Source organism: Salmo salar, chromosome ssa19 (genome assembly GCF_905237065.1).
Source record: "Salmo salar chromosome ssa19, Ssal_v3.1, whole genome shotgun sequence".
In the NCBI taxonomy this organism is placed as follows: domain Eukaryota; kingdom Metazoa; phylum Chordata; class Actinopteri; order Salmoniformes; family Salmonidae; genus Salmo; species Salmo salar.
In genome coordinates, this window is record NC_059460.1 from 18646109 (window position 1) to 18670986 (window position 24878).

A 24878-nucleotide genomic window follows, 5' to 3' on the forward strand; every position below is an offset into this window, starting at 1 on the left:
TAGAGAGAGATAGAGAAAGAAAGAGAGAGAGAGAGATAGGGATAGAGAGATATAGGGATAGAGAGAGAGGGATAGAGAGAGGGAGAGATGGAGAGAGAGGGGTAGCGAGAGAGGGGTAGCGAGAGGGGGGGTAGCGAGAGGGGGATAGAGAGAGAGGGATAGCGTCACTTTTGTTTATCCATTCCACTTGCTTTGGCAAAGTAAACATATGTTTCCCATGCCAATAAAGCCCCTTGAATTGAAGAGGTCCATCCTGCTGTGATAGCCATATCATTAAGTTAGTTAGAGGATAGATTTCCTTATGCAGCTAGGAGAGTGAAAGGGAGCAGTGTTAGCAGCTGGGTAAGAGGACCCCACAGAAGACCCTGTTTATTCTGCATGAGGAGACAGTGAAGGTACATGCACACACACACACACACACACACACACACACACACACACACACACACACACACACACACACACACACACACACACACACACACACACACACACACACACACACACACACACACACACACACACACACACACACACACACACACACACACACACACACACACGCACACACACCTAACCAAGTTCCTAAAGAAATACAGCCAATGAGTCTAACACCTTCACTACAGTACTTGGTTTCTATTTACATTTTTAATTTCCAATATCCCGTTTCATTACATGTAAAATAAAAACACTGCAGAGATTTATTGCACGTGGCATTTATTAAACAAGCTAATTTAAATGATTTATAGAGGCTATTGGGTTGTAAATAAAACTAGTAGCCTAGAGAATGTTGAGGACAAAACAACGGCTAAATTACAAACTGGGAAGCAGTGTTTTAGTTCCAGGTCAGAGGTTAGGGGATATAACGGTGGTGTTTCCCAACAGACCAGGGTTCATGCTGTAAACACACTTCACTACAGCAGTTATAGACGTGGATTGCCAAATCACACCTAACAGACAACAAGTTGAAGATGGTAAATCAACGTCTTCTCCACCTCCAAACCACTAGTACGCTCAGAATCATTTTGTTTCCAACCCATGTTATGCTCAATAGGCCATGCGTCTGTACTCTGTGGCTGGGGGGAGTTTTTCGACTCGCTCTACTTTTTACTCTGTCCCTATCACAACCCCACAAGTCCGTTTCAATTTTGGCCCTGTCCACCGCCTTGTCTGCCTCTGTCCGTAACCAGCGTGTTTGTGTACATTGAACATGATCTTTCAAACGTCACGCTGCTTTCGTCCATTAAACAGTAATGACAATATTTGGACGGCAGCCTAAGCACCGGAGTATAACGTTTCTGTGAGGACAGGGGATTTAGTTTGGATGCAGTAGGGTATTTGAAACCAGAAATAATGATCCAGGCTTGTGTCAACAAGTAGGCTATAGGCCTAATACACTCTAAAGAGCAACAAGGTCAATTCAACCACTTTAGCTTTCTACATTTGCTAATGTCTGTCAATGTACAATAAACTCATTGTGTAAATGGGAATTAGCAGCTACAGTTGAAGTAGGAAGTTTACATACACTTAGGTTGGAGTCATTAAACCTCGTTTTTCAACCACTCCACAAATTTCTTGTTAACAAACTATAGTTTTGGCAAGTCGGTTAGGTCATCTACTTTGTGCATGACACAAGTAATTTTTCAAACAATTGTTTACAGACAGATTAATTCACTTATAATTCACTGTATCACAATTTCAGTGGGTCAGAAGTTTACATACACTAAGTTGACTGTGCCTTTAAACAGCTTGGAAAATTCCAGAAAATGATAGGCTAATTGACATCATTTCAGTACCTGTGGATGTATTTCAAGGCCTACCTTCAAACTCAGTGCCTCTTTGCTTGACATCATGGGAAAATCAAAAGAAGTCAGCCAAGACCTCAGAAAAAAAATTGTAGACCTCCACAAGTCTGGTTCATCCTTGGGAGCAATTTCCAAACACCTGAAGGTACCACGTTCATCTGTACAAACAATAGTACACAAGTATAAACACCATGGGACCACGCAGCCGTCATACCGCTCAGGAAGGAGATGCATTCTGTCTCCTAGAGATGAACGTACTTTGGTGCGAAAAGTGCAAATCAATCCCAGAACAACCGCAAAGGACCTTGTGAAGATGCTGGAGGAAACAGGTACAAAAGTATCTATATCCACAGTAAAACGTGTCCTGTATCGACATAACCTGAAGCCACTGCTCCAAAACTGCCATAAAAAGCCAGACTACGGTTTGCAACTGCACATGGGGACAAAGATCGTACTTTTTGGAGAAAAGTCCTTTGGTCTGATGAAACAAAAATAGAACTGTTTGGCCATAATGACCATCGTCATGTTTGGAGGAAAAAGGGGGAGGCTTGCAAGCCGAAAAACACAATCCCAATTGTGAAGCATGTGGGTGGCAGCATCATGTTGTGGGGGTGCTTTGCTGCAGTAGGGACTAGTACACTTCACAAAATAGATGGCATCATGAGGAGGAAAATTATGTGGATATACTGAAGCAACATCTCAAGACATCAGTCAGGAAGTTAAAGCTTGGTCGCAAATGGGTCTTCCAAATGGACAATGACTCCAAGCATACTTCCAAAGTTGTGGCAAAATGGCTTAAGGACAACAAAGTCAAGGTATTGCAGTGGCCATCACAAAGCCCTGACCTCAATCCTATAGAAAATATGTGGGCAGAACTGAAGAAGCGTGTGCGAGCAAGAGGCCTACAAACCTGACTCCGTTACACCAGCTCTGTCAGGAGGAATGGGCCAAAATTCACCCAACTTATTGTGGGACGCTTGTGGAAGGCTACCTGAAATGTTTGACCCAAGTTAAACAATTTAAAGGCAATGCTACCAAATACTAATTGAGTGTATGTAAATTTCTGACCCACTGGGAATGTGATGAAAGAAATAAAAGCTGAAATAAATCATTCTCTCTACTATTATTCATAAATTTCACATTCTTAAAATATAAGTGGTGATCCTAACTGACTTAAGACAGGGAATTTTTACTTGGATTAAATGTCAGGAATTGTGAAAAACTGAGTTTAAATGCATTTGGCTAAGGTGTATGTAAACTTCCGACTTCAACTGTATATGGTGCATACAATGAGAACTGGCGTAGGCACGTGAGAGGACAGCTAACACAAGGGTCCTGTTTCCCAGAGAACAGGGCTGCGTCCCAAATGGAACCCTATTTCCGACACAATTGCACCCCATTCCCCTGTAGGTCAAAAGAAGTGCACTATAAAGGGAATCGGGTGCCATTTGGGATGCACAAAGAAGCTAATCTTCCCACCGTGCCCCTCAGGTGTTTTCTAAGCTTCCCGAGAGGAGGTTTCGTTCCCCCAAAATAATAAACAGGGGGGTTCAGCGGCCACCGAGCCCAGGGACGTGTCAACCGCAGGCAGCACGAGCCGATCTCTCAGGTGGTATAGGCTTACAAACCGAACCCAGAGCCCCAGGCACAGAGACGATTAGCTGCTTTTTATTGCAGGGTGTGGGGTATTGGAGAGTGTGTGATGTGTTTGTTTGTGTGTGAGAGAGTGTGTCGTGCAGGGTGTGTGTGTCGTGCAGGGTGTGGGGTTAAGACGGTTCAGGGGGTATATTGTACGGTCTGCAGCTTGGCGGTAGGGCCAAGACGTTTGAAAATATTTCCTTTCTGGGATCTCACAGTAGTGCTAGAGGGCTGGACCAGACAGTCTGAGGTAGGGTGGAGGTAGAGAGGTCCAGATTAAGTCCAGGACCAGACAGTCTGAGGTAGGGTGGAGGTAGAGAGGTCCAGATTAAATCCAGGACCAGACAGTCTGAGGTAGGGTGGAGGTAGAGTGGGAACATTGGAGAGGGCAGTCTACGGCTGCTTATCCCTTGGCCTTCCTACATGTTGTCCTGAACGTCAATGCTCAGAAACATTCATACAGCCCACATTGTGTGTAGCCTGAACCTATATCATGGTGTGTTTTAATGACTAGGACTGCAGTCTAAGAATGTGTTTGACCATCTGGGCTATACTATATTAAGAGGCTAATCAAATTCCAGTTCAATTGAGATCATGTACGCAAACTAGTCAAATTCACCAAAGACTTCACCTAAAACTAATGTAAAGCACCTTTCCATGTCACATTAAAGCAGTGCAGCATTTGAAATACCAACAGCTACAATCACTTCAAAGGTTCCAAGTATAACAGGGTGGGAGGAGACTAGTTTTGACTAGAGCCCTATGGCCCTGGTCAAAAGTAGTGCACTTAATAGGGAATAGGGTGGAAGTTGGGACGCAGACTGATTGCCTGCCAAGCCCAGCCTATTAGCATCTAACTATACCAGAATGAAAGGGAAAAGTGACCGACCACAAATGAAGCTGCTCAGGGCTCACGCTGAAGGCCTGCTGACAGAAAGTTGGTCTCCAACCGCCCTGCACCTGATTCAGGTGGAAATTGAACGTTGTATTATATTTCCTGTGGCTTTTTGTGGTACGAGGAACTTGGCGACGGAACAGTAGAAAGGGAGGAATTTATAGAAAGTACACTTGAGTAACTAATTTAATTTGAAGAAGAACGTCTGTTTTAGTTTGGATACGTACGCCGGGCGGTTACACAAACAGGCTTTACTTTCTGTCATGCAGCTGGGGACGTTGTCGTGTCGATGAAAAGTCTGCAAAGTGCAGGGACTCTGGATCTGTCCCAAATGGCACCCTACGGGTCCTGGTCTAAAGGTGTGCACTATATAGGGAATAGGGTGCCATTCGGGAAGTAGCACCTGTGAACTCAGCCGAAAGACTATATTAGTTTCATCTTTCATCTCTGTGACATAATCTGATTAACAGAGACGCTAGGGGCCCAATTGTCTGTCTGGAAGGGCAGGTGAGGAGAGACAGAGGAGGATGACAGGAGGAGAGTCTGGTTAGGGTCCACTGTACAGTAGGCCTGAATCTCCCTCTCTCTTACTCCCTTCCTCTCTCTCAGTCGCTGACATGTGTTCTACCTCTGCTAGGGATCTCATCCTGACCAGGCATCCTGCCATCCGAAGCTCCACAGTTACCCAGGTGAGGCCTGATGCTTACCATATGCCCAGGGACAGGCTGAGCTGTTTAAACTTGTCAGATTACTAGGATGTTTTCTCTGCTATTAGCCTCTTCCAATACACAGCCCTGTGTAGTCACGGGGGGAATCTGGATCTGCAGAACGGGTAGTGAGGGTGGTGTGTGTGTAGGATGGGGTAGTAGGGTTTAAAGTAATAGTGTGTCACTGACGATAGACATGAGTTCACCTGAGCAGCACCACTGTAAGGTGAGAGGGTGAGAGGGTTCTCTTTCTCCCCCCCCTCCTCCCCACACACACACACACACACACACACACACACACACACACACACACGGGAAGGAGGAAACATTAAAAGGCCAGCCTGTCTGTCTAGAGCTGGGTTGGATCAAACAGCCCTCCCCTCTCCCTGCAATGCTGAGGATAAGAGACACTGAAAGCTCATTCAGCTCAGCTTTCTTTGAGTCGAGAGAGAGAAAGTGGAAAAAATCAAATCAAACCTATAAATGGTCTTGTCTTGGCGGAAGAAGAGAAATGCGCGTCTTCTATTGTTACCCTGACTTATGGGCCTGCTTCACGGCTGTGCGGGTCGGGTCATTCTTCTTTAATGAGGTATATATTACGCTACAGTAGCGATGGTGAATTAGGCCGCATTAGGCTGTAAACCTAGTGGGCATTTATAGATTGCAGCTGACGCGACCCACAGTGTGAGTGCCAGGCAGCCGGTGGCAGGAAGTCAGTGACTGGTTGGCTCAGTGTCCGGATGATGGTGGTGGAATTCACATCGCTAAGTGGTGGTGCCAATTCATCACCATGACAAAGAACATTAAACATTTCAAAAGCAACCGCTGCCAAGCCACCTCTCACACCCCTCCTTCCAATCCTAACTGTCGGCCCTCAACAATCACACAGCTTCTTAATTGGTCGGCTCTCCACTGCCCAACGTTTCATAGGGTTTTTAAGAGGGAGAGGTGGAAGGAAGGAGGACGAGGAGTGAATGACTTCCGAGCTCTGCTTCGTTGGCTCCTCATTAGCAGACTGGCATTTCCCAAAACCCAAATTCCAGTCAATTCAGGTCCAATCTAGCACCACTTTTTTGTTGAAACTGCAGCTGGCAACAGGTAGATGAGGTTTCCTTTCTCGTCACAAACTCTTCCTGCTGGGGAACTACGGGTACTGAAAAGCCAAGCCTGCAAAATTCTAACTTTTCAACAATTTCAACAGCCTGAGAAGGTCTGTCACTGTGAACAGACAAAGGCTTTGTGAAGAGCTAATTCAGGGTTTAATTGGGAACCAGTGAGGGAACATGAACATATCCATTTGCCCACAGACGGACAGAGTTCCTTCCCCAGGAGAGATGTACAACAGGGATTAAGCCTGATCAGCCATGATCCACTGTGGTCAAACACTCGGTGAGGTCCTGAGGTCCAGCCACATGCCTGCCTAAATGTTATGGAAATGTAACCCACAATCATTACCATAATGACATCTGTGCCATCGGACATTACATTTTCTTTGGGCCGACACGATCTGGACTTTGAACATACACAGACCTACCCATCATTATCTGGTGAAAAGCCTTAGTCCAAAGCCATGCATAACAAACCGAACATGAAAGGAAACCCATTCTGTTTCCTCAGTCATGTCCCAACCTCAGGTCTTTACCCAAGCTTCTGAGCTATTCCATACATGCGTCCCAAATGGCACCCTATTCCCTATTTGGTCTGGTCAAAAGTAGTGCACTATATAGGGAATAAGGTGCCACTTGGGATGCACCCATTATAATTCTTCTGGAGTTCATACATGTGGCTCAGCTCGCATTGGCACAGCACAACCTGGATCCTGCACGCACACACACACGCACACACGCACGCAAACGCACGCAAACACACACACACACACACACACACACACACACACACACACACACACACACACACACACACACACACACACACACACACACACACACACACACACACACACACACACACAGTAATAGAGAAAACATTTATGTAGTGAGGGGAGGGAGGTAATATGTTGAGAATTTTCTCTGCCCCTCCCTTCCCTTGTCTATGACACAAAGACAGCAGCCAACAGACTGATCAGAAACTGTCTGCTACTGACCAACAATCAACATCGCCTCTGATTTAAAAGCCACATTGGTTTCCAGTAGTTCTGAACTTCTTCACCTATACACCTGTAAATGACATGTTAAAGATACTGTCAACCCTGGCCTTTGTCCCTTGGACTAGTGGAAGGGTAAATGAATAGAGGGAGGAGTGGTGTTGCTGTAGTCTACAGACTAGACAAGGGCAGTGGAGGGGGGAGGGGGCAGACAGACAGACTACAAACGGCTGGACAGCATATGGTTCACTCATTAGCACCGTCTGCCAGAGAAATAAAGATATCAAGAGGGCTCATCTCCGGCACTATCTGTTTTAACAACCCAGCCGCCTGGTCCGGCCCAGAGAACCACTTCACATAGACACATGACCCGACACGGTTCTGCCGCGACATTAAGACAGCCTTGTACAGAAGGAATGAGAGAGACAGGACTGGAACGAGAGTGAGAGAGAGGAAAGGGGAAAGTGTGCGACAGACCGGGAGACACTGAAAAACAGACAAAAAGTAAGAGAGCTTGAAAAAAGGAAAGGAGCGAGAAAAGGAGGGAGGGAACCCTTTATGATCCTAACACTACTGTCAAACACACACAATACTTTAAAGGATGAGGGGGGGAATAGGAAGAGGTAGAGTAGGTTTACCTTGACCAGCGAGTGGAGGCTCCTCTCTCCGAACATGTTGTGTAGAAAGGTGCTGTCGTCCTGGCTGTGGACATGGGGCTGTAGCTGGGAGGGCAGGGCACACAGCAACTCACACAGACCTGGAGACACAGAGAGAGAACAGGAGGAAACAACACAGTCAGCGCCCATCACACACACAGAGAAACATACACTGAGTATACAAAACATTTAGAACCTCTTCTCTTTCCATGACAAAGACTGACCAGCTGAAGGAGACGAAACAGGTTAACAAAGGATTTTTAAGCTTTGAGACAATTGAGACATGGATTGCGTATGTGTGCCATTCAGAGGGTGAATGGGTAAGGCAAAAGATTGGCGTGCCTTTGAACGGGGTATGATAGTAGGTGCCAGGCGCACCGGTTTGTGTCAAGAACTGCAACGCTGCAGGGTTTTTCACGCTCAACAGTTTCCCGTGTGTATCAAGAATGGTTCACCACCCAAAGGACATCCAGCCAACTTGACTCTAGTGAAGGTACCACCAACCCAGGTTAAAGTGACCGTGGGTGTTGAGCTGCACTGGTCTACTCTGGACCAGACTAAATCAGAGCAGACCAGGTCATCAGGAGGCAATAAGCCACTTCCTCACAAAGCTCGGCACTTCCTGCCTTTGTCTCAGCGCTTCCTGTTGTTCCAGGAACTCCACCGTCACCAACGTCACTCAATAAATCCCACAAATAAATCAATCTTAGCTTCTGCTGAAGTCCCGGCTTTGAACTAAGCATATACATGTTTTAGAGAGAAAAATCAAGGAACATTTCTTGCCAGCAAACAAAAGTCTGTGTCTGGATGGAAGGCCTCAGACAGTGTACAGGCTGTTTTGGTTCTGGAAAGGCCTTAGTGAGTGTGCTGGTTGGTCTAAGCGCTACAGTATTGAGTATGAATGAAAAGTCCACAGTGTAAGACCTGCTGTCCAAGGACTAAGTGGAGACGTGCTGTATTGGGACTATATTCTGGAGAATATGTTCTGGTGGGTCTAAGTAGTGTATTGGGTCTGTTCTAGTCTCACGTTGCCATACCTCCAAAATCAAGTCAATAGTTAAAAACAATGTATTTTTAGCTAGCTGTCTACAATAGGCCACTTTGTAGGTTAACTCAACTGAGATGCTAGGTAGCTAACGACTGTAGCTTTACATACTGTTTAGTTAAGTGAATTAAATTTCATCAACAAACGTTAGCTAACTTCCTATCAGCTAGCTATCTTGATGTAATCAAATGCATTTGTATATAGCAGCTACGGAAGAGGGTGAAATTACAGCTCCATCTGTCAGTAAAGGGGAGTGTAGACTACTGGACAGGACAGGTCATTTTGTGGGAGGACATTATGACAAGATTCTCCAGTTCCAATCCCTAAAGGGGAGAACTTTGAGGACAGAGAGATACAGCAAAATACTATTCAGTGCTGTCTAATTTGAGTTTAATGAAGCCTGTTTCTTCGTGATGGGTTCTGTCCCAGATATGGAAAGCTGTGAAAACCTTTTTGCAGATGAAGACAGATGAATGTCCCAACAAACTAAGGGCATATCCTATATGCCATGGGTTATATATGTAGGCCTACCTATATTAGCAAATGGTGTATACAAAAATACAGTTAAAACATCACACACAAATGTATAAACCTATTACAATTGGAGCAGCCCAACCCTACTGGACATATGCTGGGTGTGCAGGGTTCTGTTTCAGCCCAGCAATGACACACCTGATTCAACTTCTCAAATCTAATGAGGTGATAATCTAGTGTGCTATTACTGGGCTGGAATAGAAGTCTGCTCACCCAGTAGATCAGGGATCAGTGGAGCAAGGTTGGCCACTGTTAGTATGGAGGTTGTTGTTGTTCACCTGAAATGACGCTTGAGTAATAATAGCCTACTTGTCACTACTCAATTAGCTATTGGTGTTTAGACAAAGATACTTACATAAGAGAAAGCTTATTTGTACATTTTGAAGGGATGAAGTGAAGTGGTTAAACTATTATTAAAAAAGAACTAGTGTCAATGTTGATTAATCACCTATCACAATCCTGCAATAAAGAAGGGAAGGGGTTCTGTGTCTCTAATGTATCTGTGTTGTGTTCTCAAATGAACATTTCATATTGTCTAGTTGTAAGATCTCCAATCTCCAATGCAGCCATGGACCTACAGTATGATGGCATTACTGGCCTTAAGGGCATCTGAAGCAGAGAATAGCTCAACTCAAACATTGTTTACATGTTGAGCGATATGTTCTAATTTAAATTGATACCATTAGACAATGTAAACTCAGCAAAAAAAGAAACGTCCTCTCACTGTCAACCGAGTTTATTTTCAGCAAAATTAACATGTGTAAATATTTGTATGAACATAAGATTCAACAACTGAGACATAAACTGAACAAGTTCCACAGACATGTGACTAACAGAAATGGAATAATGTGTCCCTGAACAAAGAGGGGGGTCAAAATAAAAAGTAACAGTCAGTATCTGGTGTGGCCACCAGCTGCATTAAGTACTGCAGTGCATCTCCTCCTCATGGACTGCACCACATTTGCCAGTTCTTGCTGTGAGATGTTACCCCACTCTTCCACCAAGGCACCTGCAAGTTCCCGGGCAGAGGGTGAGGGCCCTAGCCCTTCCCATCCAACAGGTCCCAGACGTGCTCAATGGGATTGAGATCCGGGCTCTTCGCTGGCCATGGCAGAACACTGACATTCCTGTCTTGCAGGAAATCACGCACAGAACGAGCAGTATGGCTGGTGGCATTGTCATGCTGGAGGGTCATGTCAGGATGAGCCTGCAGGAAGGGTACCACATGAGTGAGGAGGATGTCTTCCCTGTAACGCAAAGCGTTGAGATTGCTTTCAATGCCAACAAGCTCAGTCTGATGATGCTGTGACACACCACCCCAGACCATGACGGACCCTCCCACTTCCAAATCGATCCCGCTCCAGAGTACAGGCCTCGGTGTAACGCTCATTCCTTCGACGATAAACACGAATCCGACCATCACCACTGGTGAGACAAAACCGTGACTCGTCAGTGAAGAGCACTTTTTACCAGTCCTGTCTGGTCCAGAGACGGTGGGTTTGTGCCCATAGGCGACGTTGTTGCTGGTGATGTCTGGTGAGGACCTGCCTTACAACAGGCCTACAAGCCCTCAGTCCAGCCTCTCTCAGCCTATTGCGGACAGTCTGAGCACTGATGGAGGGATTGTGCGTTCCTGGTGTAACTCGGGCAGTTGTTGTGCCATCCTGTACCTGTCCCGCAGGTGTGATGTTCGGATGTACCGATCCTGTGCAGGTGTTGTTACAAGTTGTCTGCCACTACGAGGACGATCAGCTGTCCGTCCTGTCTCCCTGTAGCGCTGTCTTAGGCGTCTCACACTACGGACATTGCAATTTATTGCCCTGGCCACATCTGCAGTCCTCATGCCTCCTTGCAGCATGCCTAAGGCACGATCACGCAGATGAGCAGGGACCCTGGGAATCTTTGTTTTGATGTTTTTCAGAGTCAATAGAAAGGCCTCTTTAGTGTCCTAAGTTTTCATAACTGTGACCTTAATTGCCTACCATCTGTAAGCTGTTAGTGTCGTAACAACCGTTCCACAGGTGCATCTTCATTAATTGTTTATGGTTCATTGAACAAGCGTGGGAAAGGGTTCAAACCCTTTACAATGAAGATCTGTGAAGTTCTTTGGATTTTTATGGAGTTTATATGAAGTTTATATGAGGTAAACCATATACCAGATTTCCTACATGCCTTTTAAGTGCTAACCTTTGTAATTTAGGTACAGTATGAAAATAAGGAGATGACAATTAGGCTACAGGAGAGTAGCATTACGAGCAACATTTTATGAGGTTCATTTTATTTCATTTCATTCATTTTAGTGATGTTGCTAGCAAAATTATTGCAGTTCCCATAGACAATACATGGTTCCTCTATCACTGACCCTGGATAAGATAGCAACAGGGCTAACAGAGCTAACCTTTAGGCTAGCTAGTAAGTTATACCAAAGTAGATAACAAGGTTGGCTGACTTTTCTCAAAACGATTTCTGGCTAGCTCATGCTAGTCTTTACAGACAAATATCACTTCTGAAAAGTCTAAATAAAACATTGATATGGTCAGCATTGTAGACCATTGCTCCCCTCTCACTGTAGCTTTAGCTCATCGTGAAATAACAGAGAAATGCTGTGAAAACCAGCGTGCTGCAAACATGTTTAGTCCTAACTGTTGCTCCTACGGCACTATCTGGTGAGCACCTTCGGAGCTCCGACCCAACAAGGGGATTTGATTGATTTGACGTGTCACTGATTTCGCCAGGTTCCAACCCCTCTTTAGCTGATTTCTGCCATGCAACTTCTCCAGGCTTCCCGTTTCTTGTTCGAGACGAGGAAAGGTCTGGTCTAGGTCTATGGTGCATGGTGAGCAGATCAGTGTCTGGCCCTGGTGCTAAATTAAAAGCTCCTCAGAGTCCATCTGAACCACAGACGGACTATCTGCACTGAAGTGGAAACATTCGTTCCCAAAGTGATTGATAGAAAACACTCATCCCGACTGACAGACTGAGCCAGGGAGGGCAGTAGGTGTGGATGTGGGACGAGTTTTACAATTTAAACTATTACGCAAAATGATTTTCACCAGAGCTTGTACGTTTTATCCCAAAATTATCATTCATTACATAGAATTTGAAACTATAAACATCTAATATTTATTGGGTGAAAAAGCCAAAGTGTGATGTTTTGGCAGCCAAATATGTGTCCTCCTGCCACAACCTGAGGGACAGCCAGAGACAAGTGCAATGTAACGACAATTATATTTCCCATTTTGTTTAGTTTGGGCTTTCATACCATGTCATGTGGCTGGTAAACTTCTACTGATTTTAATGTATTATTATTCTCATTAATATTGTTGTAGTTGCTGTTAATGGTAATCCCACTTCCACTACTACTATTATTATTGCTGGTGGTCCCACCATTTTTTTGTTGAATGTATAATTTGACAATGTAAGTACAGTTGAAGTCGGAAGTTTACATACACTTAGATTGAAGTCATTAAAACTCGTTTTTCAACAACTCCACAAATTTCTTGTTAACAAACTATAGTTTTGGCAAGTCGGTTAGGACTTTGTGCATAACAAGTAATTTTTCCAACAATTGTTTACAGACAGATTATTCACTATATCACAATTCCAGTGCCTTTAAACAGCTTGGAAAATTCCAGAAAAGGATGTCATGGCTTTAGAAGCTTCTGATAGGCTAATTGACCTCATTTGAGTCAATTGGAGGTGTACCTGTGGATGTATTTCAAGGCCTACCTTCAAATGCAGTGCCTCTTTGCTTGACATCATGGGAAAATCAAAAGAAGTCAGCCAAGAACTCAGAAAAAAAATTGTAGACCTCCACAAGTCTGGTTCATCCTTGGGAGCAATTTCCAAACGCCTGAAGGTACCACGTTCAACTGTACAAACAATAGTACGCAAGTATAAACACCATGGGACCACGCAGCCGTCATACCGCTCAGGAAGGAGATGCATTCTGTCTCCTAGAGATAAACGTACTTTGGTGCGAAAAGTGCAAATCAATCTCAGAACAACAGCAAAGGACCTTGTGATGATGCTGTAGGAAACGGGTACAAAAGTATCTATATCCACAGTAAAATGAGTCCTATATCAACATAACCTGAAAGGCCGCTCGGCAAGGAAGAAGCCACTGCTCCAAAACCGCCTTAAAAAGCCAGACTACGGTTTGCAACTGCACATGGGGACGAAGATGGTACTTTTTGGAGAAATGTCCTCTGGTCTGATGAAACAAAAATAGAACTGTTTGGCCATAATGACCATCGTCATGTTTGGAGGGAAAAGGGGGAGACTTGCAAGCCGAAAAACACCATCCCAACCGTGAAGCACGGGGGTGGCAGCATCATGTTGTGGGGGTGCTTTGCTGCAGGAGGGACAGGTGCACTACACAAAATAGATGGCATCATGAGGTAGGAAAATGATGTGGATATATTGAAGCAACATCTCAAGACATCAGTCAGGAAGTTAAAGCTTGGTCGCAAATGGGTCTTCCAAATGAACAATGACCCAAGCATACTTCCAAAGTTGTGGCAAAATGGCTTAAGGACAACAAAGTCAAGGTATTGGAGTGGCCATCACAAAGCCCTGACCTCAATCCTATAGAACATTTGTGGGCAAAACTGAAAAAGCATGGGCGAGCAAGGAGGTCTACAAACCTGACTCAGTTACACCAGAAGCTTGTGGAAGGCTACCCAAAATGTTTGACCCAAGTTAAACAATTTAAAGGCAATGCTACCAAATACTAATTGAGTGTATGTAAACTTCTGACCCACTGGGAATGTGATGAAAGAAATAAAAGCTGAAATAAATCATTCTCTCTACTATTATTCTGACATTTTACATTCTTAAAATAAAAGTGGTGATCCTAACTGACCTAAAACAGGGACATTTACTAGGATTAAATATCAGGAATTGTGAAAAACTAAGTTTAAATGTATTTGGCTAAGGTGTATGTAAACTTCCGACTTCAACTTTAATTGTCAGTAAAGTCGATTGAATTGAGAGAGACACAGGAAGAGCGAGAGAGAGCGAGATTAACCTGGGCCCTGACAGTAAATCTCAGTAAGACCAAAATAATGGTGTTCCAAAAAAGGTCCAGTCGCCAGGACCACAAATAGAAATTCCATCTAGACACCGTTGCCCTAGAGCACACAAAAAAACTATACATACCTCGGCCTAAACATCGGTGCCACAGGTAACTTCCACACGATGATGTGCCAATTACGCGCCGCCCTATGGGACTCTCGATCACGGCCGGTTGTGATACAGCCCGGAATCGAAGCAGGGCCTGTAGTGACGCCTCTAGCACTGAGATGCAGTGCCTTAGACCGCTGCGCCACTTGTGAGCATAAATTTATATTTATTTTCCCTTTTGTACCTTAACTATTTGCACATGGTTACAATACTGTTCATTTTTTTGTGTTATTTCACTCTTTTTAATGATCTATTTCACTTGCTTTGGCAATGTAAACATATGTTTCCCATACCAATAAAGCCACTAAAATTGAAATTGAATTGAATTGAGAGAGAGATAAAAGGAGAAAATAAACAAAAGGACCACAAAGCTGGTTGAAAGTGGGGCTGGAGCCGAGCAGGGCAGGGCTGGACTGTTGGTTGGACAGTGAGCCAGTGAGAGATCCAGCCGACTGGACGGCCCTGCACAGAGCTGTGATATCGGACACTCCAGCCAGAGAGAGAGGGAGGAAGAGGTAGAAAGTAGAGAGAGAGTGAGGGAGAGAGAGAAATAGAGAGGAAGCAAACCAGGCCAAGCTTGCACCCACCATCACCACCACCAAAGGGCGGGCCGCATGCTTGTTTTCTCCGAGCTTTGCTTGGCTTGGCTCAATCTGGCTCCTCTCAGGTCTCTATGTGGTTGGACTAACAGGCCGGGCCTGGCAGGGTGGACTGTCAATGCAAGACTGACCGGACTGGCCTGGCCGCTGGGTTCTGTTGTGTTGTGGAAACAGTAGTGGGTTGCGTCTCAAATTACACCCTATTCCCAATATAGTACACTACTTTTGACTAGAGCCCTATAGGTTGGAGTGGTCGAGGCCAGAGGTCCAGCCTAGGGCAAGGCAAGGGAGGGGAGCAGCCTGCTGAGAGCCAGCACAGAGAGCACTGCCTGAGGGCATATAAATCCATACAGTAGTGGCCTAGGCTATAGGTCCAACCTGGGCCAAAGAGGGATCAGGCCATAGAAATAGAATGGCTAGAACAGACATTCCCATTCAATTAAATTGCCGTCTGTGGCCTGAAGGCCTTTAACCCCTTCTAGTTACTCTATTTCTATGGCTGAACTAAGGCCTCCAAGGGGTTTACAGTAAGGGGAAATGACGGCCTAACGATGCCAAAGACCAGCAAGCCCAGCTTCCCCTCTCACGCCTACACCTCCACAGCGGTCGGGAGAAAATAACAGTGTTTTCAGATTCAGAACCTTTTTTATAAAAAATTTGACAAAGAAATGAATTAAACATGATCCTCATTGGATTCATAGTCACAGAAGGGCCAGTGGCCTTGGGTTGGGTCTGGCGCAGAACTCTAGGCTGAGTCCCAGATAGCACTCCATACCCTATATAGTGCACTACTTTGACCAGAGCTCTATGAAAAGTAGTGCAGTATATAGGGAATAAGGTACAATTTTGGCCACATCCATGGTAATTACAGAGGCTTATACAACACGGTCTGTAGGGAGTCAGAGTTCATTCAGCCCCACGGAGTTATACCCTGACCTCTCTGTGCTCAACCCCCCCCCCCCCCCCCCAGTCACTGCGCCAGGACATGACAACTGGCTGGATCCACTGGAAGAAGGATTTATCAGTCAGACCATTCCGCTTAAGTTTTTAAGAATAGCAGTAAAAAAATAAAAAATAACACTCGAACCCTGAATAGCTGCATATACTCTGGGGGATTGTTCTAAGAACAGAGGAGGGGGAGGGAGGGAAGACGGGAGAGAGAGAGGGGGGGATGAATATGTACTTGTACCTCTGAAACAAATAAAGGAAATGAACGTTAGAGTCCAGCTTGGTTTCCCACCTCTCCCCCTCCTTTCCTCTCCCCCTCCTTCCCTCTCCTTCCCTCTCCTCTCATCTTGCAGGTGCTGAATGACTTATTAATCTCAATCGTATATCTAGCAGGGATTTATCGAGAGAAAAATGCTCTCTCACTCGCTCTCCTTTCTAGAGAAAAACACATGATAACACTTGGGACCTCTTCGGGGGTTAGTATTTCAAACATGGCTCTACTGCGAAACATGTTTAAAGCCTGTCTGCTGTGAAAATAAGGGCAGAGGAAAAGGTGGGGAAGAGACAGAGACAGAGAGAGACGAGAGAGACAGAGAGAGACGAGAGAGACAGAGAGAGAGACAGAGACAGAGAGAGACAGAGACAGAGAGAGACAGAGACAGAGAGAGAGAGAGAGAGAGAGAGAGAGAGACAGAGAGAGAGACAGAGAGAGAGAGAGAGAGAGAGAGAGAGAGAGAGAGAGAGAGAGAGAGAGAGAGAGAGCTGGTGCACGATACCTAAGGAAGTCTCAGTTTAACCAAATTTCTATCAGCATGTTAAATGTGCTGGAGGGGAAAAAAATTCTAAACCACCTTTACTCCACACACAGAGATGCGTACAAAGCTCTCCATTTGGCAAATCTGACCATAACTCTATCCTCCTGATTCCTGCTTACAAGAAAAAATGAAAGCAGGAAGCACCAATGACTAGATCAATAAAAAAAGTGGTCAGATGAAGCAGATGCTACACTACAGGACTGTTTTGCTAGAACAGACTGGAATATGTTCCGGGATTCTTCCGATGGCATTGAGGAGTACACCACATCAGTTACTGGCTTTATCATTAAGTGCATCGAGGACGTCGTCCCCATAGTGACTGTACGTACATACCCCAACCAGAAGCCATGAATTACAGGCAACATCCGCACTGAGCTAAAGGGTAGAGCTGCCGCTTTCAAGGAGCGGGACTCTAAACCGGAAGCTTATAAGAAATCCCGCTATGCCCTCCGACGAACCATCAAACAGGCAAAGCGTCAATACAGGACTAAGATTAAATCATACTACACCGGCTCCGACACTCGTCGGATGTGGCAGAGCTTGCAAACTATTACAGACAACAAAAAGGGAAGCACAGCCGAGAGCTGCCCAGTGACACAAGCCTATCAGACGAGCTAAATAACTTCTATGCTAGCTTCGAGGCAAATAACACTAAAACATGCATGAAATAATCAGCTGTTCCGGACGACTGTATGATCCCGTTCTCTGCAGACGATGTGAGTAAGACCCTTAAACAGGTCAACATTCACAAAGCCGCAGGGCCAGACGGATTACCAGGACGTGTACTCCGAGCATGCGCTGACCAACTGGCAAGTGTCTTCAGTGACATTTTTAAACTGTCCTTGACTGAGTCTGTAATACCAACATGTTTCAAGCAGACCACCATAGTCCCTGTGCCCAAGAACACTAAGGTAACCTGCCTAAATGACTACCGACCCGTAGCACTCACATCTGTAGCTATGAAGTGCTTTGAAAGGCTGGTCATGGCTCACATCAATGCCATTATCCCAGAAACCCTAGACCCACTCCAATCTGCATATCACACCAACAGATCCACAGATGATGCGATCCCTATTGCACTCCACACTACCCTTTCCCACCTGGACAAAAGGAACACACATATGAGAATACTATTCATTGACTACAGCTCAGTGTTCAACACCATAGTGCCCTCAAAGATCATCACTAAGCTAAGGACCCTGGGACTAAACACCTCCCTCTGCAACTGGATCCTGGACTTCCTGACACCTACCCTTACCACCGGAGGGGGGGCCAAAAACAAATCCGCCACGCTGATCCTCAACACGGGGGCCCCTCAGGGGTGCGTGCTCAGTCCCCTCTTGTACTCCCTGTTCACTCATGACTGCACGGCCAGGCACGACTCCAACACCATCATTAAGTTTGCTGATGACAACAGTGGTAGGCCTGATCACCGACAACGATGAGACTGCCTATAGGGAGGAGGTCAGAGACCTGGCAGTGTGGTGCCAGGAAAACAACCTCTCCCTCAACATGATCAAGACAAAGGAGATGATTGTGGACTACAGGAAAAGGAGGACCGAGCATGCCACCATTCTCATCGACAGGGCTGTAGTGGAGCAGGTTGAGAGCTTCAAGTTCCTTGGCGTCCACATCACCAATAAACTATCATGGTCCAAACACGCTAAGACAGTTGTGAAGAGGGTACGATAAAACCTATTCCCCCTCAGGAGACTGAAAAGATTTGGCATGGGCCCTCAGATCCTCAAAAGGTTTTACAGCTGCACCAGAGAGCATCCTGACGGGTTGCATCACTGCCTGGTATGGCAACTGCTCAGCCTCTGATCACAAGGTACAACAGAGGGTAGTGCGTACTGCCCAGTACATCACTGGGGCCAAGCTTCCTGCCATCCAGGACCTCTATACTAGGAGGTGTCAGAGGAAGGCCCTAAAAATTGTCAAAGACTTCAGTCACCCTAGTCATAGACTGTTCTCTCTGCTACCGCACGACAAGCGGTACCGGAGCGCCAAGTCTAGGTCCAAGAGGCTTCTAAACAGATTCTAAACAGCTTCTAAAAACATACAACATTATAAATCCATGTACACAAACAACAAATGTACGGTTAAAATTGGCAAAAAACAAACATTTCATTCCACAGGGCCGTGGGGTGAGAAAGGGATGCAGCTTGAGCCCCACCCTCTTCAACATTTTCACCACCATTCAAAAGTTTGGGGTCACTTAGAAAGCACTTTTGTTGTCCATTAAAATAACATCAAACTGATCAGAAATACAGTGCAGACATTGTTAATGTTGTAAATGACTATTGTTGCTGGAAACGGCTGATTATGAATGGAATATCTACATAGGCGTACAGAAGTTTATCATTTTAAAAGGCCAATTGATCATTAGAAAACCATTTTGCAATTATGTTAGCACAGCTGAAAACCGTTGTCCTGATAAAAGAAGCAATAAAACTGGTCTTCTTTAGACTAGTTGAGTATCTGGAGCATCAGCATTTGTGGGTTCGATTATAGGCTCAAAATGGACAGAAACAAAGAACTTTATCTGAAACTCGTCAGTCTATTCTTGTTCTGAAAAATGAAGGCTACTGAAAAATGAAGGCTACTGAAGATCTCGTACAACGCTGTGTACTACTCCCTTCACAGAACAGCGCAAACTGGCTCTAACCAGAATGGGAAGCCACAGTGCACAGGAGTGGGAAGCCACAGGGAAACCAAAGTGCACAACTGAGCAAGAGGACAAGTACATTAGAGCGTCTAGTTTGAGAAACAGACGCCTTACAAGTCCTCAACTGGCAGCTTCATTAAATAGTACCCGCAAAACACCAGTCTCAACGTCAACAGTGAAGAGGCGACTCCGGGATGCCTCTGTCCAGTGTCTGTGTTATTCTGCCCATCTTAATCTTTCCTTTTTATTGGCAATTCTGAGATATGGCTATTTCTTTGCAACTCTGCCTAGAAGGCCAGCATCCCGGAGTCGCCTCTTCACTGTTGACGTTGAGACTGGTGTTTTGCGGGTACTATTTTATTGGGTGAAATACCACAGTGTAGCATCACAGCAGGAAGATTTGTGACCTGTTGCCACAAGGGCAACCAGTGAAGAATAAACACCATTGTAAATACAACCTATATTTATGTTTCTTTATTTTCCCTTTTGTATTTTAAACTATTTGCACATCATTATAACACTGTTTATATACATAATATGACATTTGAAATGTCTCTATTCCTTTGGAACTTTTGTGTGTAATGTTTACTGTTCATTTTATATTGTTTATTTCACTTCTGTTTATTATCTATTTCACTTGCTTTGACAATGTATACATATGTTTCCCATGCCAATAAAGCCCTTTGAATTCAATTGAATTGAGTGACAGAGGTCAATACTATTGAGCTTTTAGCAGCCTGTTGAGCTTTTCAGGTGGCATTGGGACACCTGGCTGTCTCAACACTTTTCCTGGACAATTCTTTAAAGAAAACCAGTTGTAATGGCTCAGGACAGAACATGCAGCCAGTGGTGCTCCATTTGTGGCCACCTTTTCTAACAGCCTTTGTATTACACTGCTTAGTCTACATGAAGTGCTGCTCTGTGGGGACAACGCAGTCTGCTCTGTGGGGACTACGCAGTCTGCTCTGTGGGGACTACGCAGTCTGCTCTGTGGGGACTACGCAGTCTGTTCTGTAGGGACTACGCAGTCTGCTCTGTAGTTCTGTAGGGACTACGCAGTCTGTTCTGTAGGGACTACGCAGTCTGTTCTGTAGGGACTACGCAGTCTGCTCTGTAGTTCTGTAGGGACTACGCAGTCTGTTCTGTAGGGACTACGCAGTCTGCTCTGTAGTTCTGTAGGGACTACGCAGTCTGTTCTGTAGGGACTACGCAGTCTGCTCTGTAGGGACTACGCAGTCGCTGTTCTGTAGGGACTACGCAGTCTGTTCTGTAGGGACTACGCAGTCTGTCTGTGTTCTGTAGGGACTACGCAGTCTGTTCTGTAGGGACTACGCAGTCTGCTCTGTAGTTCTGTAGGGACTACGCAGTCTGTTCTGTAGGGACTACGCAGTTGCTCTGTAGGGACTACGCAGTCTGCTCTGTAGTTCTGTAGGGACTACGCAGTCTGCTCTGTAGGGATGGTTCTGTAGGGACTACGCAGTCTGTTCTGTAGGGACTACGCAGTCTGCTCTGTAGGGACTGCAGCTCTGTAGGGACTACGCAGTCTGCTCTGTAGGGACTACGCAGTCTGCTCTGTAGGGACTACGCAGTCTGCTCTGTAGTTCTGTAGGGACTACGCAGTCTGTTCTGTAGGGACTACGCAGTCTGCTCTGTAGTTCTGTAGGGACTACGACTGAGGGACTACGAGTCTGCTCTGTAGTTCTGTAGGGACTACGCAGTCTGTTCTGTAGGGACTACGCAGTCTGTTCTGTAGGGACTACGCAGTCTGTTCTGTAGGGACTACGCAGTCTGCTCTGTAGTTCTGTAGGGACTACGCAGTCTGTTCTGTAGGGACTACGCAGTCTGCTCTGTAGTTCTGTAGGGACTACGCAGTCTGTTCTGTAGGGACTACGCAGTCTGCTCTGTAGGGACTATGCAGTCTGTTCTGTAGGGACTACGCAGTCTGTTCTGTAGGGACTACGCAGTCTGCTCTGTAGTTCTGTAGGGACTACGCAGTCTGTTCTGTAGGGACTACGCAGTCTGCTCTGTAGTTCTGTAGGGACTACGCAGTCTGTTCTGTAGGGACTACGCAGTCTGCTCTGTAGTTCTGTAGGGACTCCTACGCAGTCTGCTCTGTAGTTCTGTAGGGACTACGCAGTCTGTTCTGTAGGGACTACGCAGTCTGCTCTGTAGTTCTGTAGGGACTACGCAGTCTGCTCTGTAGTTCTGTAGGGACTACGCAGTCTGCTCTGTAGGGACTACGCAGTCTGTTCTGCAGGGACTACGCAGTCTGCTCTGTAGTTCTGTAGGGACTACGCAGTCTGTTCTGTAGGGACTACGCAGTCTGCTCTGTAGGGACTACGCAGTCTGCTCTGTAAGCGGAGGTGGCAGGTCGTTGGGGCCTGGTTGCTTGTCCGTCTGTGGCTGCTGTGTTTTGTCTGAGCATGTGGAGCCACTGGACCACGCTGGGCCAGAGGGCAGACATTCATCTCTATCTGGGGAATCAAGGAGAGAGTTCTGGAAAGACCAGTACTGAACCCCATGCTCCCTCCACAGCTCCCTCAGTCTCACATCCAGGCATCCAACACCATCAGCTGGCAAGGGTCAGGCCAGACTGGGCTACTTGTCCTCCACAGTCCACACACCAGCTCTCTTTTTCTCTCTCTCTGGCTCTCCATATCTCTAAATTACTGTGGGAGGGGGTCGGTTTATAAACAATAAAACCTCTCAGACTGGGACTAGTATCTCAAATCTCTTTGTTTCCTCCAGTTTTGGCCGAGCAGCAGAAGAACACAAATCTGAGGCGTTCTGCAGTGTAAAACCCAGAGAATCGGGTTTGGCTGCCCGTAGACGAGACCTCAGAATGTGTACATTGAATTATATTCATTAGAGGAACTATTTTGTGCGTTCTAAGCCTCGCGCTGAACGCCCTTTGAAGTCTATAGGTGTGTGACCGATAGGAAGGATGGATGACGGGATGGGTGAAAGCGGCTTACGACGTGGTAGTCAATGGCACGTTAGAAAATAAATTAAAACTTTTTTGAAAAAGCTTGGCTCGGATTGGCCAGATTCCGACAGGTAGCTTTGATAAGTAACTTCAACCTGGAACCAGCGAAGCGGGAATGATCTTAAAGGAACCACTCTTTGTAGTTCCTTGCAGTTCCAGGAGATGACAAGCATCCGCAATTCTGCCTATGGTATTAGTGAAACGGTCCATATATGATTGGAGCGGTTGACGGTTGATTGCACCTGGACTTAGCCATGAAGAACAGTGAGTCATTTTTCCTATCCGGACTGAGCTCCGCTAACTAACATCTTGCAAACTGAGAGAACTAGCGAGGGTTATTTGAGATGATGACATTGAAATATCATAATGGAAGGATCAGGCTGTGGCCTTTCATGTGGAGGAGTGGTCAGGGGGCCTGACGTTCAGTAATAGAGGTCTGTGGGTCAGGTCTTATTGAAACATTAGTGAACATTAGACTCACAAAAGTTTTTAAAGAATGTAGACATTTCAAATGGTATATTATTGGCTATGTACAGTGTTGTAACAATGTGCAAGTAGTTGAAGTATGACAGGGAGAATAAATAAACAGATAAATATAGGTTGTATTTCCAATGTTCTCTCTCACTCCAGAGAACACCACTAGACACATTGTAAGTTATGCTAAGGAGTCACAGTGTCTGCTCAGCATGATAGCCTACATCATGTCATGATATATACATTGCAGTCTTAAGTGGTGCAGCACTAGGCAAATGGCTACTCAATCCAGACAAGCTAATGAGCCTCCTACCGTTCAGTTCTCTGCTCGGTCGGTCGGTTTCACCAGAAGGGAAAGAAAATACCCTGAACTTCATTGTTCTGACACAAGTTGAACTCCAACAAGAAAGGCCGAAGCCCCAAATGGCACCCTATTCTCTGTACAGCTCTACTTTTGGCCAGAGATCTATGGGCCCTGGTCAAAAGTAGTGCACTACGTAGGAACTTCGGTGCCATTTGGGATGCAACCAGACAAACATAGACAGGAAGCCATGGCTGAGGACAGAGGTTTAAGAGTCAGTCAGTCATCGGGACAGACAGGTTCCATGTCTGAATCTGAACAGGAGCTGTTTTGAAGCTGTTCAGGGCGGTTAGGGCGCTGAGCCGATGACACACATTCACACTGTGGGCTGGCTGTGAACACTGGGCATTTAAACAACCTCAAACAGCTCTGTCTGTCCCCCAGGCATCATACATGTTAGCCTGGTCCCAGATCTGTTTGTGCGGTCCTGACAACTCTTAAGGTTGTTGTCTTTGCCAAACACAATGACCATAGGAGTTGGAAAGACATTATAAACAGATCTGGGACAGAGTATCTGAGCGCAGTTGAGAGGTCGGAAACCCCACTCATCGCTCACGGAGTGGTCTTTCCGCACCACTATGGCATTCAATGCCCTTTCCCCCCGCGACACAAAAAAAAATCGCTCAGCGCTCACAGGAAAAAAACTTGACACTCGAAATTCACTCCATTCATTTTTGGTTTAAAAAGATAGTTTAACCCACATCTACTTTTATGACTATTAACATTTGGTTTTGAAGCAGGCTATCATAAGAAGCTTCAACATTTCAACCACATGTCGTAGGCTATTAAAAAAAGACCCACCTGATGATTTGAGGCCGCTGTGTTAGAAAACATCATGCTTTTTCTCTAATCCAGGGTGTCCCAAACTAGGTCCTGGGGCCTCTCCTGCACGTTTAGATTGTTGCCCTAAGTACTACACACAACGGATTGAAATGCCCAACTCATTATCAACCTTTGATTATTTGAATCAGATGTGTATCGCTAGGGAAACCCTGCTCTAATCTATTGATGATCAGATACTTCAGTTGTAACTGGCTCTGTTGTGCTCAATTTTTACAGTTGATAGACAACTTTAGTTCTGTTACAAACTTAGAGACTCCTCTTTTTTTAAAGAACGGCCTGTAAAGGTCTCTGGTGCTGTGGGATGGGCTCATTGGTTGTCGTCTACACGGGCTGTGACCTATTTCGTGGTTGACGTATTTCAGCGTCTCTGCGCCTTAGCGGTGGGGTAGGCTAAATAAATACAATGGAATACTGTATGCCTAATTAAAAGAACAGTGGTGAAGGAAATGAAAAATACTGGGCAGAGCATTCCCAGAGCTCGTGGCTGAGCGGTAACGGAGCGAAATCGGAGTGAGAGAGAAGGCCTAGAGGCTCCAACATTTTTTTAATCGCTCCAGCCAAATTACGCACGCTCCGCTCCTCGCGCCACTCCAGCTCACATTCTCTGATCTGGGAG

At 45.6% G+C, this 24878-nt stretch overlaps 1 protein-coding gene across 6 annotated transcripts in view; it reads right to left on the minus strand.

Annotated features, from left to right (window-relative positions):
* The window catches only part of mpp7a (MAGUK p55 scaffold protein 7a), a 339487-nt gene that overhangs the window by 190192 nt on the left and 124417 nt on the right, over positions 1 to 24878 (minus strand). For all 6 annotated transcript variants that reach the window (XM_014157501.2, XM_045702141.1, XM_014157503.2 and 3 more), the window contains one exon: positions 7788 to 7906. In XM_014157501.2, the coding sequence (XP_014012976.1) occupies positions 7788 to 7906 (119 nt within the window). The remainder of the gene's footprint in view (positions 1 to 7787; positions 7907 to 24878) is intronic.